This window comes from Dendropsophus ebraccatus, chromosome 14, assembly GCF_027789765.1.
Source record: "Dendropsophus ebraccatus isolate aDenEbr1 chromosome 14, aDenEbr1.pat, whole genome shotgun sequence".
Lineage (NCBI taxonomy): Eukaryota > Metazoa > Chordata > Amphibia > Anura > Hylidae > Dendropsophus > Dendropsophus ebraccatus.
The window spans coordinates 40,480,237-40,492,964 of record NC_091467.1 but is presented as its reverse complement, the minus strand read 5'-3'; the positions used below and the strand labels follow the sequence as shown (position 1 = coordinate 40,492,964).

General features: G+C 42.8%; 1 protein-coding gene across 1 annotated transcript in view; it reads left to right on the top strand.

The window, feature by feature from the left end:
- MYCBPAP (MYCBP associated protein) overlaps nt 1-12,728 on the top strand; it is a 57,494-nt gene that overhangs the window by 26,191 nt on the left and 18,575 nt on the right. Inside the window, exon 13 of the mRNA XM_069951790.1 lies at nt 4,710-4,853. Within this exon, the coding sequence (XP_069807891.1) occupies nt 4,710-4,853 (144 nt within the window). The remainder of the gene's footprint in view (nt 1-4,709; nt 4,854-12,728) is intronic.

The following is a 12,728-nucleotide window of genomic DNA, read 5'->3' as shown; positions in this document are numbered from 1 at the left end:
AGACCTTTAGGCCAGCCTGTTCCAATGGCTGGTGAGGGGGTGGGGCCAATGGTGGTGTTGTGGGCGGGGCTAAGCGGCGCTGATGCCGCGAGGCTCCGCCCACTTATCATAATCTGCAGTTTATAAAAGATCACTTTTTACTTGAACAAGCACCATGACGTATGATACAAAATAAAGTATGAAAACCGCTAAATTTACCCTTTACACCTGTGTAGAGATGTCAGAATGCACAAAAGGGGGTGACAGTGTTTGATACACTGCCAATTTTGCAAGTTTTCCCACCTGCAGAGAATAAGCAGGTCTGTACTTTTTATTTTAGGAATACTTCAAGTGTCAGAGACAGAATCTATTAAAAATGCTGAAAAATCACATTGTTTGATTTTAAAGAATTATTTAGCATTCTATTGCATGAAATAAGTATTTGATACAATAGAAAAACAGAACTTAATATTTGCTACAGAAAAATGTGTTTCCAATTACAGAGGTCAGCTGTTTCCTGTAGTTCTTTTACACACTGCAGCAAGGCACTCCTCCATGCAGATCTTCTCCAGATCTTTCAGCTTTCAGGGCTGTCACTGGGCAACATTGAGTTTTAGCTCCATCCAAAGTATGATGTTTCCACCACCATGCTTCATGGTTGGAACTGTGTTCTTGGGTTGTACTCATCCTCCTTCTTCCTCCAAACATGGCGAGTGGAGTTGATACCAAAAAGTTCTATTTCGGTCTCATCTGACCATTTGACCCTCTCCCATGTCTCCTCTGGATCATCTAGATGGTCATTGGCGATCTTCAGATGGGCCTGGATATGTGTTGGCGTAAGCAGGGGGACCTTGCATGTCCTGCGGGATCTCAATTGATGACTGTGTAGTGTGTTACTAATGGTAATCTTTAAAACTTGTCCCAGGTCTCTTGAGGTCCTCCTGTCTAGTTCTGGGCTGATACCTGAAATTTTTCATAATCACCCTTACCCTACATCTTGCATGGAGCCCCAGACCGAAGAAGATTGACAGTCAACTTATATTTCTTCCATTTTCTAATAATTCTACCGACAATTCTCACAAAGCTGTTTGCCTTTTGTCCCGTAGCCCTTCCCAGCCTTGTGCAGGTCAACAATTTTGTCTACAATGGTGTCCTTAGAGTGTGATTGATTGAGTGTGCGGGCAGGTGTGTTTTTTTTTTTTTTCATACAGGTAACAAGTTAAAACAGGTTCAATTACTACAGGTAATGAGTGCAGAATAGGAGAACTAACAGGTTTGTGAGAGCCAGAATTCTTGCTGGTTGGTAGGTGATCAAATACTTATTTAATGCAATAAAATGCAAATTAATTATTTAAAATTCATACAGATATACTGGAATATCTTTTTATAGAATCTGTCTCTTATAATTGAAGAGTACTTGTGAAAAAAATTACAGACCTCTCCCACTGTATAGGTGGGAAAACTTGCAAAATGTAGTGTATTAAATACTTACCCACTGTATATAGGGCATTCCTGTTTCTTTCAAGCAAAATGCAATACGCACCTGAAAAGGTGCGAGCAATGGGGTACATTGTCAAGAACAACATCTAAAGTGAAGAACACAAAAGGACAAAAATAACGGGTCATAGTAACCTCAACAACCCAAGAACCAAACATAGGCTCGTCAACAGGGGCCAAGTCCCGACCTACAAAAATACTGAAAAATCCAACAGCTCACCGCAATGGCAAGATACAGACCCATTACAGAAGTAAAATTTATTAAAAGCAGCCTCCAACTGCTAAAAAAAAAAAAATCTCTACAAAAATAATGAGGCTCTTGGTTACCATTTGCAAACAGTGTAAACCAACCCACCAACGATAAGGTGGCCTTATTGGCCTATGGGAGGCCAATGTGAAAAAGAAAGAAGGCAGGAAAAGGGGTTTTTATATTGAGCAGATTCCAGTAATACCATGTCCAGAAGAAGCAGGAGGGGCAGTCATGAAGCTGAGCCGTAAAGTCTTCCTTTCGCCTGATGTCCTCGACTCTACGCAGCCAGCTAGAAATGGACTTCTCCAAAGAGCTGGCCATAAGACTTTAAGGGGGTCTCGGAGATGTGCAGGAGGAAATATGCCTTAGTGAATGGGATATGGTAGTCTGTGAAGGTGGATGCTAAAACGCCACACCTCTTTCCAGAAGTGAGACGATTTGGGGCAGCTCCAGAATGTGTGCAGCAGGATGCCTTCTTCACCACAGTTTCTCCAGCACATTGGCAAGGCATCTCGGAGAATCCTGTGGAGACTCATAGGGGCCTGGTACCATCGAGATAGCACCTTATACCGAGCCTCCTGCGTACAGGAGGAGATCGAAGAGGAATGGGTAAACTGGAGTACCGAAGAGTCCTGTGCTGCAGAGGGAGAGGCCTAGATCTTCTTCCCATGCAGTCAGGAAAGGGGGACTAAATTGCTCCAGCAGGGACCCCAACATGGTGTAGAGAGGAGAAAGAGAGTGACGGAGGGGGCCAGAGACCAAGCAAAGTATTCCAAAGGGGGTGCGAGTACGTGCAAAGGGAGAGGGTAAAAATAGGAGGAAATGATGTAGCTGTAGAGCTGTCCATAATCCTAGTGGGCAAGTGTCTGAGAGCTCTTTAAAGGGAACCATTCACCCCGTGGCCCCCCGGCAGAAACTGACATACAGTGACATAAAGGTCAATATACTTACCACATCGCTCCCGGTCCCGTCCCGGATCCCGTTGTTGACACGGAGAAATCGCCGATTCTTCTTCTCCCGCCCATTATGGTAATGAGCTGAGATGAGTCCAACGTCCATAGGAAACGACGGACGAGTCCAACTTATTCATGAGGTCCTCTTCTCGTCGCCGCCCATCCACGCCTCCTGGAACTTGATTGACGTCTTCAGTCTTCAGTCTTCTGCCGAATTCCCGCGCAGGCGCCGCTGTGATGGTCTCGTCACCTCTTCTGCGCCTGCGCGGTAAACAGGATACGGTGTTCGAGCAAATCGGCGCACGCGCAGTAAACAGTGAAGCTGCGGAGCGGCTTCAATTGTGAACTGCGCATGCGCTGAAAACGACTGTCACGGCGCCTGCGCGGGATCCGGCGAGAAGAAAGAAGACGAGGAGGAAGAGGACCTGGCGTCAATCAAGTGTCGGAGGCGGGGAGAAGGCTGGACTTCGGACCCGGCGGCGCTCATTACCATAATGGGCGCGAGAAGAAGAATCGTCGATTTCTCCGTGTCAACAACGGGCTTCGGGACGGGACCGGGAGCGATGTGGTAAGTATATTGACCTTTATGTCACTGTATGTCAGTTTCTGCCGGGGGCCACGGGGTGAATGGTTCCCTTTAAGAGTGGAAAGGGAGAGCCATGACTTAGCATGGAGGAGTGACTTGGCTCTGAAAACACCCACCTTAGACCGTCTGCGGAATGTAAGATCTTCCAGGCCTGACGTGAAACAGGGATCAGGGCAGGGAATAGAGGAGAGGGGTGTGGTGCTAGGAAACCGGAAGAGAGGTGTTTACTGCAAATTTGACAGGCTCCCGACCCCCTGTTAGATCCCCCTATACTCACGTGATCCCGCAGGGTCCCGCTTCCTGAGCCGGTCGGGTCACGGAGATTTCAGCGCCCGAAGCCCGGCGCGTGCTGACAGCAGAGTCAGATGCATATAGAGAATGAATGGGGAGTTCGATGCTCCGTCATTCTCTATGCGCATCGGACTCATCTCTCAGCGCGCGCGCCGGGCGCTGTTATCTCTGTGACCCGACCGGCTCATGAAGCGGGACCCGGCGGGATCACGTGAGTATAGGGGGATATAACGGGGTCAGGAGCCTGTCACCCCGGCACGGGGGGTGACAGGTCCTCTTTAAGGTATGGCTGATAGTGGGATCAGAATTTGCTATGAGACCTGAGGAGGGCAGCCAAGGAGAAGCGAGGATCAAAGTTTAAAGTCTATACCAATCCAGCACTCTGGAGAGGTGGGCCGCTACAAGTTATTGGGAAGACTGACCTTGTCTTTGGATGGTAAAGAATGGTTTCGGCTAGACAGGTTGATTTCTGAGCCCATATGAATTTTGTGAGGAGAAAAGAGTTACCAGAAATAGGACAGGAATAGGGGTATGCTGGAATAGATAAGGTAGGTGTGGAAGGACGTTCATCTTAATGATTTCCCAAACCAGGTTAAACTACCATTGTGTTTCATTTTTTTACAGGTTTCAAGACCACCTCTGCTTGCAGTCATTCAATGCAAACTATAAAACAGTGGATAAAAATCTGCTTAATATGGATACACATTGTGGTTATGAGAGCAACGTCTTGTGATCAGCTGTGCACCTTTGGGTCCCTCCTGTGAACATATTTTTATCCCCTATGTTTTATATTGAATAACAGCTAGCAGAGATTGGGAAACAATGTGGAATTGATAGGGTAGTTTCACACGTACCGGATTGCAGCAGATTTGTGGATTTAATGCTATGTTAATTCATTTAGTCAAATCTGCTGCGGATCCATGTGAAGCGACCCATACAGAAAGTATAGTCACTATCCCATATCTTTTTCTGCTAAAAGAAATCTCTGGAATTAGATGTTAGCAGTAGTCCTGGGAGCCCAGTATAATCCATATTGCTTGCACTAAAGCCGAGACTCTCATTAAGGTTTTTTTTTATTTTTTAGATTGAATGGTTGCAGCTTTTACAGTAGCAACTACACTAACCTACACTGCACATTGTTCTATTGTTATAGAGGGAGCTGGAGTCACGGGAGGCTTTGTTTATTGCTCAGAAGATGGTTGAAGAAATCCTGGTTGGAGTTCGTAGTCCTGAGCGCTCCCAATCACCAGTTACACAATTGACCGAAGAAGAGATGTTCTGTATTGCAAACCCAAAGGTGGTTAAGTGACAATGTTCTTTAGGATGCTGCAATATGCTCATAATTGGTGTATTTGCTGTTCAATTCACCTGTTCATGTTCACTCCCCGCTCACATTTCTTGCCACGTGAGTAGAGCTGTATTCATTGTCAGCCACTAGAGGGCACTCTTACCTTCTGCTTCTATGTAAGGTAGGCAATCTAGTGAGATTAATTTTACAAGACCCTTTTACCTACAACAATAGCTACACTCTTTATTTCCTGATAATTACAACAAGATTACATGCATTATGGTCCCTAGGAACTTAGGAGAAATAATTAGATTGCATAGTTGTCCTTTTACAAAATGTATTGTGCAGTGCATTTAGAATATGCTATTTCCATCTGAATGCATTTGAAACCCTCTAAATGTTTTTGTGCACCTCCAATTTTTCTTTATTGCAGCAAATTTTATTTAAAGCGAATGTACCATTGCTTCGGATTTTTTACCTTTAACGGTTCGGCGCCATGGAGGGGATGCCGGTGGCGCAGCCCTTTTTTAACGGCTGCCTGGTTAACACTTATGGCGCTGGTCTATTCCCGAGCACCGGCCTGCCCAGAGTACTGAGGGCAGACCCTCCAGCCCCCAGTGTAATGAGCTCTTCTCCCCTCTGTGACGTGGCTCCATTGATGATAATGAAGCCACATCAGAAGATCACCACACTGGGGGCAGACCTGCCGGCTCCTGAGCAGTCAGTGGTTCAAAATAAAGGACTGCACCACCAGTATTCCCGTGCCGGCGCTGATATGTTAAGGTAAAAAGCCCAAAGCGAGGTACCTGATGGTACATTCACTTTAAAGGGGTATTCCCATCTTATAGAATGATGGTGTATCACTATAATTTGCTATTACCTACAAATTAGAGGAGGTCCAACCTTTGAGAACCTCCCTAAATCAAAGAATGACAGGCCAACAGTACTGATTATCCTTTAAAGTCACCTAAAATTACAGGCATGTCTTTTGTTTGTTCAGGAGAGGGGAGATAAGGGGTGGAGGCTAAGGGTCCTATTACACTGAGCGATTTTTAACGACTATCGATAAACGATCGCAAACGAGATTGTTTATTGTGTACCTGAAATCGTTCACCGTATTACACAGAACGATAATCGTTAGTTATGATTGTTACTATGATCGTTATTGCGATCGTTACTATGATCGTTTATTCCTTCTGATCTCAGAAAAACAATGAACAATGTGCTATTACACTGAACGATTAGTGAACAAATGCGGAGCTTGAGCGAACGAATGTGGAATTACAGTGAACGATTGGCGAACAATTAACGATAATTTTAGGTTCAGATCTATATCAGCGATCAATGACATACGAACGATTTTTTGATCGTTGCCTGCAATTACACAGAATGATTATCGTTTAAATTCGAACGATTTAACGATTTTTCACACAATAATCGTTCCGTGTAATAGGGCCCTAAGGTTCCTATTAGACTAAGCGGTTTTGTTTTTCATTTACAAACGAGCGCTTTTGAGAACAAGCTGAAATTATTCAACATAATACATGGAACAAAAGTTTTCAATTACAACCGCAGTTACAATTGTTCATATACTCTAGTATATGAACTATTGTAATTACGAATGATCGCGCTTACACCGAAAGATTTGGGAACGATTAGTGATGACTTTATGGTCAGCTCAAAAGATGCAATCAACGACACATGAACAAATTTTCTTTAGTTGTTTCGATTGTGGCCGATCACACCGAAAGATTATCACTTAAATTCAAACGATATAATGACTTTTCGCACAATAATCTTTCTGTTTATTACGGCCCTAAGCTTGTCAAATAGTTTTTCATTCAAATTTCACTGTGAACAGTGGTCATCACCATCTAGGGAAACAAGGCTGTAGAAGAGAAACTAAGCTAATTATTTATTAATGACCAAAGGGAAAATAATTTTGGCTTTTTTTGTATCATTAAAGGACAAGTGCCATGAAAAGCTTTTTCCCAGTAATTGAAGCACATTACAAAGTTATATAACTCTGTAATATGCTTCAATCACCTATCTGCCTTCCTTCCCTGTCTTTTCCCCCCTCCACCCCCCACCAGGAAGTGTCCTAACTCACACAGACCTGATTACTGTCGTCACCGTCACCAAGCTCTTCTCTCAGCTCCTTCTCCTGTTACACTAGCCTCCCCCCCCCTGCCTTGTCAGGTGACAGGCTTGCTCAGCTCCCATTGGCTAAACAACTGCAAGCCATCACTTGGACGGGGGGGGGGGGGGGGGGCAGGTGTAACAGGACCTAGAGCAGCCCTCCTGCTGATGACTCATCCTCACAAGAAGGAGCTGCCTGGTGACGGTGACGACAGTAATTAGGTCTGTGTGAGTTAGGACACTTCCTGGTGGGGGGTGGAGGGGGGAAAAGACAGGGAAGGGAGGCAGATAGGTGATTGAAGCACATTACAGAGTTATATAACTTTGTAATGTGCTTCAATTACTGGGAAAAAGTTTTTCATGGCACTTGTCCTTTAAAGTGTACCTGTCATCATAAAAAATGATGAGGATAGTTGATCCGTCACCTATTGGGAGGTAATAATTAGTTGTGAATCTAAATCTGCCGTGGCAGAAAAAAACCTTTTTTCCCCATAGGGATAAAACTTAACTTTTATTTATTATTGGGATTTAAACAATTGAGTGCAGATTATTATATACAGTGTTATGGTAAAAAATAGTTTCTTGATGACTGCAAGGTACTTATCTCACAAAGTGTTTGTAGACAGGTATGAAGTAATAACAGTAGTTTCAATGTCTCATTTATTAATTCAGATTAAGCTTTCACTGAGGAGTACTATGATGCAGGTGCCGGCAACGCTGCATCTGTCTCTCTCAGGTGTTAGTCTTCTAGGTATCAGTTATTGGCGATATATATTTCGCCTGTTGTTTTATGGCTAGTTTGCGGTGTATACACACGCTTCCTCTAGCCCTAGTTGCGGTAGCGCCAAATGATACGTGATTTATCGCTATTGTGTACTGTGCGTCGGTACACTGTCTAATTGCGGTGGCGCCAGAGAGATATGTGATTTATCGCTGTTGTGTACTATACTCCGGTACACTGTATTATATTGCGATATTAACAATAGGTCCGTAGGGTGAATTGATGCGGTAATGAATACCGCTTTCACACCGGACTCAGCGCTATTTTTTTGATTCTATCGGAGCAAGTTGCTCCGTGATACCTTAAACTGCTTGCCTAATAGCTGTAGGCAGCTTGTATAATCAAACTTCTACCTGTCTACATATAGTATTTTTCATTGGTCATTTCATTTTTATGGGTAAGCTGTCATCTTCGAAATCTATTGTTAAAAATTGTGCCTTTAAGACCAACTAGTTTGGCCAGTGACCCTGGCTTTTTCAAGGATGCCTCCTTGAAAAAGCCAGGGTCACTGGCGAAACTAGTTGGTCTTAAAGGCACAACTTTTAGCAATAGATTTCGAAGATGACAGCTTACCTATAAAAATGAAATGATCAATGAAAAATACTATATGTAGACAGGTAGAAGTCTGATTATACAAGCCTGCCTACAGCGATTAAGCAAGCACTTTAAGGTATCACGGAGCAACTTGCTCCGACAGAATCTAAAAATTAGCGTTGAGTCCGGTGTGAAAGCGGTATTCATTACCGCATCAATTCACCCTACGGACCTATTGTTAATATCGCAATATAATACAGTGTACCGGAGTATAGTACACAACAGCGATAAATCACATATCTCTCTGGCGCCACCGCAATTAGTCAGTGTACCGACGCACAGTACACAATAGCGATAAATCACGTATCATTTGGCGCTACCGCAACTAGGGCTAGAGGAAGCGTGTGTATACACCGCAAACTAGCCATAAAACAACAGGCGAAATATATATCGCCAATAACTGATACCTAGAAGACTAACACCTGAGAGAGACAGATGCAGCGTTGCCGGCACCTGCATCATAGTACTCCTCAGTGAAAGCTTAATCTGAATTAATAAATGAGACATTGAAACTACTGTTATTACTTCATACCTGTCTACAAACACTTTGTGAGATAAGTACCTTGCAGTCATCAAGAAACTATTTTTTACCATAACACTGTATATAATAATCTGCACTCAATTGTTTAAATCCCAATAATAAATAAAAGTTAAGTTTTATCCCTATGGGGAAAAAAGGTTTTTTTCTGCCACGGCAGATTTAGATTCACATCATAAAAAATGATGACAGGTTTGATTGGTCCGGGTCGGCGTGTTCAGACCTGTACTTATCGTGAGAATGAGCGGACTGCATTAATGTAAGTCTATGGAACCTGACTCTTTCCACTGACACAGAGTGGGAAATGGAGAGCAGAGTCTCTATGACTTGTCAAAGGTTTTTCTATGATGACAGATGCAAGTTAAACATATAAAGCAAAATTAACAAAAATGGTTTTAAAGGTGTCCAGTCTTTAAGTGAATGAAGTTGACTGCAGTTCATTGCAGAATAAAACATTAAACAGACCAAAGTAATACATTATTGCTGTGGCTCTTTCATTCATAGGATCAGTCAGGGTCCAAGAGGTTAGGCCTGACAATCATATAGGTATTTGTGTAAATAGTTAATTGCATTTAATCTTATGCTAGCAATATACAGAATCTATCCACAACACAATTCTTCTATAAACACCCATGTTACGATAATCCAAGGGGGGATAGCCCTGTGCCAGACCTTACATTTAGTGGAACAAAGGATTGGAACAATATGGGGTATGTTAAAGTGGTATAGATGTCAAAAATTTATATTGCACTGGGTCTTAGTCCTAATCTCTAGTTATAAGTAGTTGAAGCATGTGGTAGCATGCTTCATTCCTTATATGATCTAAGCCAGGCATGTCCAAAGTCCGGCCGGAGGGCCATTTGCGGCCCGCCTTCCGAACTTTTACGGCCTCCCAGGTATCCAGCTTGCTATTATCTGCCTGTGTTATAAAGCATATAGCATGTAGCATGTAAAATGGTCGGCCCTCGCACATGTTCACTTCATCAAATTTGGCACTCTTCGAAAAAAGTTTGGACATGCCTGATCTAAGCAGTTCAATACATAATGTATAATAGAGCGAATGAGTCTAGCCTTGTAAAAAGGCTAGATAAATGACAGTCCTACTTTAAAGCGCCTCTGTACCCACAATTTGACCCCCCCAAACCACTTGTACCTTCGGATAGCTGCTTTAAATCCAAGATCTGTCCTGCGGTCCGTTTGGCAGGGTATCTAGTTATTGTCATAAAAAATTAATTTTAAAATTGCAGCTCCTTGCCCTACGGGCGTATCTGTGCCCTAACTTTGCACCACCCTTCCGTCCCTCCTCCCCATCCTCTTCATCATTAGGAATGCCACTGAAACATTTACTTCTGTTTAAACATTGCACAGGTGTCTTAATGATCCAGCCCATGTGCTATGGTAACGCATTCCTAATGATGAGGAGGGTGGGGAGGAGGGACAGAGGGGTGGTGCAAAGTTAGGGCACAGATACCCGTAGGGCACGGAGCTGCAATTTTAAAATTAATTTTTTGGACAATAACTGCATCACCTGCCGAACGGACCCCAGGACAGATCTTGGATTAAAAACAGCTATCTGAAGGTACAAGTGCTTTGGGGGGTCAGATTGTGGGTACAGAGTCGCTTTAACATAATTGTAATGAACTCTCGTAACAAATATGACAGTATGGCCTTTGGGCATAGAGCCAATGCAGTAAATAGAGCAGAAGTGTTGTTCATAGCAAACAGTCAAATTCAACCTTCCTTTTTAAAATGTACAAGATCACAATGCAGATGTCTCACACATATGACAAACGAAATTTGTGGGCTACATAAGGTTGTATCTAAAGGGAACCTGTCACCATGAAAATTCTACCTAAGCTATTGGCACTATGTTATAGAGTAGAAAGAGCTATACAGATTGATATATATCTTTATTAGAAAAGATTCAGTATAACTTGTAATTTATTAATTAAAATCTCTGATCTTTCCATGCTAAAGTGTCCATTGAGTGGGGCCACCCACTGGACTCCTTATCACAGAATGAGCAGGGATTTCAATCAACATGTTACAAGTTATACTGACTTTTTTCCCACAAACTTATATATCATTCTGCTCAGTTCTTCCTGCTCTATAACATGATGCCAATAGATTATGTAACATTGTCTTGGTGTCAGGAAGTGCAATTGCATAAAAAGTGGTAATACATTACTTCATCGGCTGGAATGATCTGTTAATAAAGCAGGCATGACGAAATTCTCTGTCTCTTCCCTGTATGTCAGCAGACAAAGCCAGCAAGTAGTCTGCTTGTGGGCATACAGGTAAGTAGCAGGTAATTTGGACACCCTACAGCCCTCGCTATTATTAAGGGGGCATCCTTCCTAACTTTAAAAAGTTACCCTCTAATGTTCCATTCATTCCTTATGGGGCTTTTGAATGATGCCGAGCTCAGCAGACCCCCACCAATCACCTTGCTTTGCTTATCTTTTTCATTAGGGATAACTTATAGAGTTGGGAATACGCCTGTAATACTTAATATTACTTAATAATAATACTTAATACTATATATATATATATATATATATATATATAGTGTGTATATATGTGTATATATATATATATATATATATATATATATATATATATGTGTGTGTGTGTGTGTGTGTGTGTGTATATATATATATATATACATGCAAAAAAGGGGTCCATGGAGCCTCAGTTACGAGTCTCAAAACACGGGAATAGCCAGATATCCCTCTCTCCAGAGAAGGAAGCCCATTGCCAAGGGGTGCCTCCTAGTGGGGAGAGCACCAAACCACCCTGACATGTAGTCCCCCAGGTCCTCACTCTGTTGCGAGCTTTGGGACCTAAATAGGGAAACACCAGGGTGGCCCCTGTAAGTCAAAGTCTAACTCTGTGGCGAGTATAACAACATAAGACAAGGGTTACCAAGGCTAGGCATCCATCCACAGACTGCAGTTTCGGGGTATTTGCCCCTCGTCAGTGTGGAGCAGGATTCTGGCTACTGGGGCAATGATAAATAGACCAACAAAACACAACAATCACTGAACTCAGGGAGAACAGTGAAAAATTCCAATGGAGTACTCATTTACTCCCCACTAGGAGGCACCCCTTGGCAATGGGCTTCCTTCTCTGGAGAGAGGGATATCTGGCTATTCCTGTGTTTTGAGACTCGTAACTGAGGCTCCACGGACCCCTTTTTTGCATATTCAAATTTTGTATGGGACAATCAATGGAGACTTGTAAATGAGTACTCCATTGGAATTTTTCACTGTTCTCCCTGAGTTCAGTGTTTGTTGTGTTTTGTTGGTTTTTATATATATATATATATATATATATATATATACAGTTAGGGCCAGAAATATTTGGACAGTGACACAATTTTCGCGAGTTGGGCTCTGCATGCCACCGCATTGGATTTGAAATGAAACCTCTACAACAGAATTCAAGTGCAGATTGTAATGTTTAATTAGAATTTTTTTTCAATATTTTGTTGCGAATCCTTTGGAGGCAATCACTGCCTTAAGTCTGGAACCCATGGACATCACCAAACGCTGGGTTTCCTCCTTCTTAATGCTTTGCCAGGCCTTTACAGCCTCAGCCTACAGGTCTTGCTTGTTTGTGGGTCTTTCCGTCTTAAGTCTGGATTTGAGCAAGTGAAACGCATGTTCAATTGGGTTAAGATCTGGTGATTGACTTGGCCATTGCAGAATGTTCCACTTTTTTGCACTCATGAACTCCTGGGTAGCTTTGGCTGTATGCTTGCGGTCATTGTCCATCTGTACTATGAAGCGCCGTCTGATCAACTTTGCAGCATTTGGCTGAATCTGGGCTG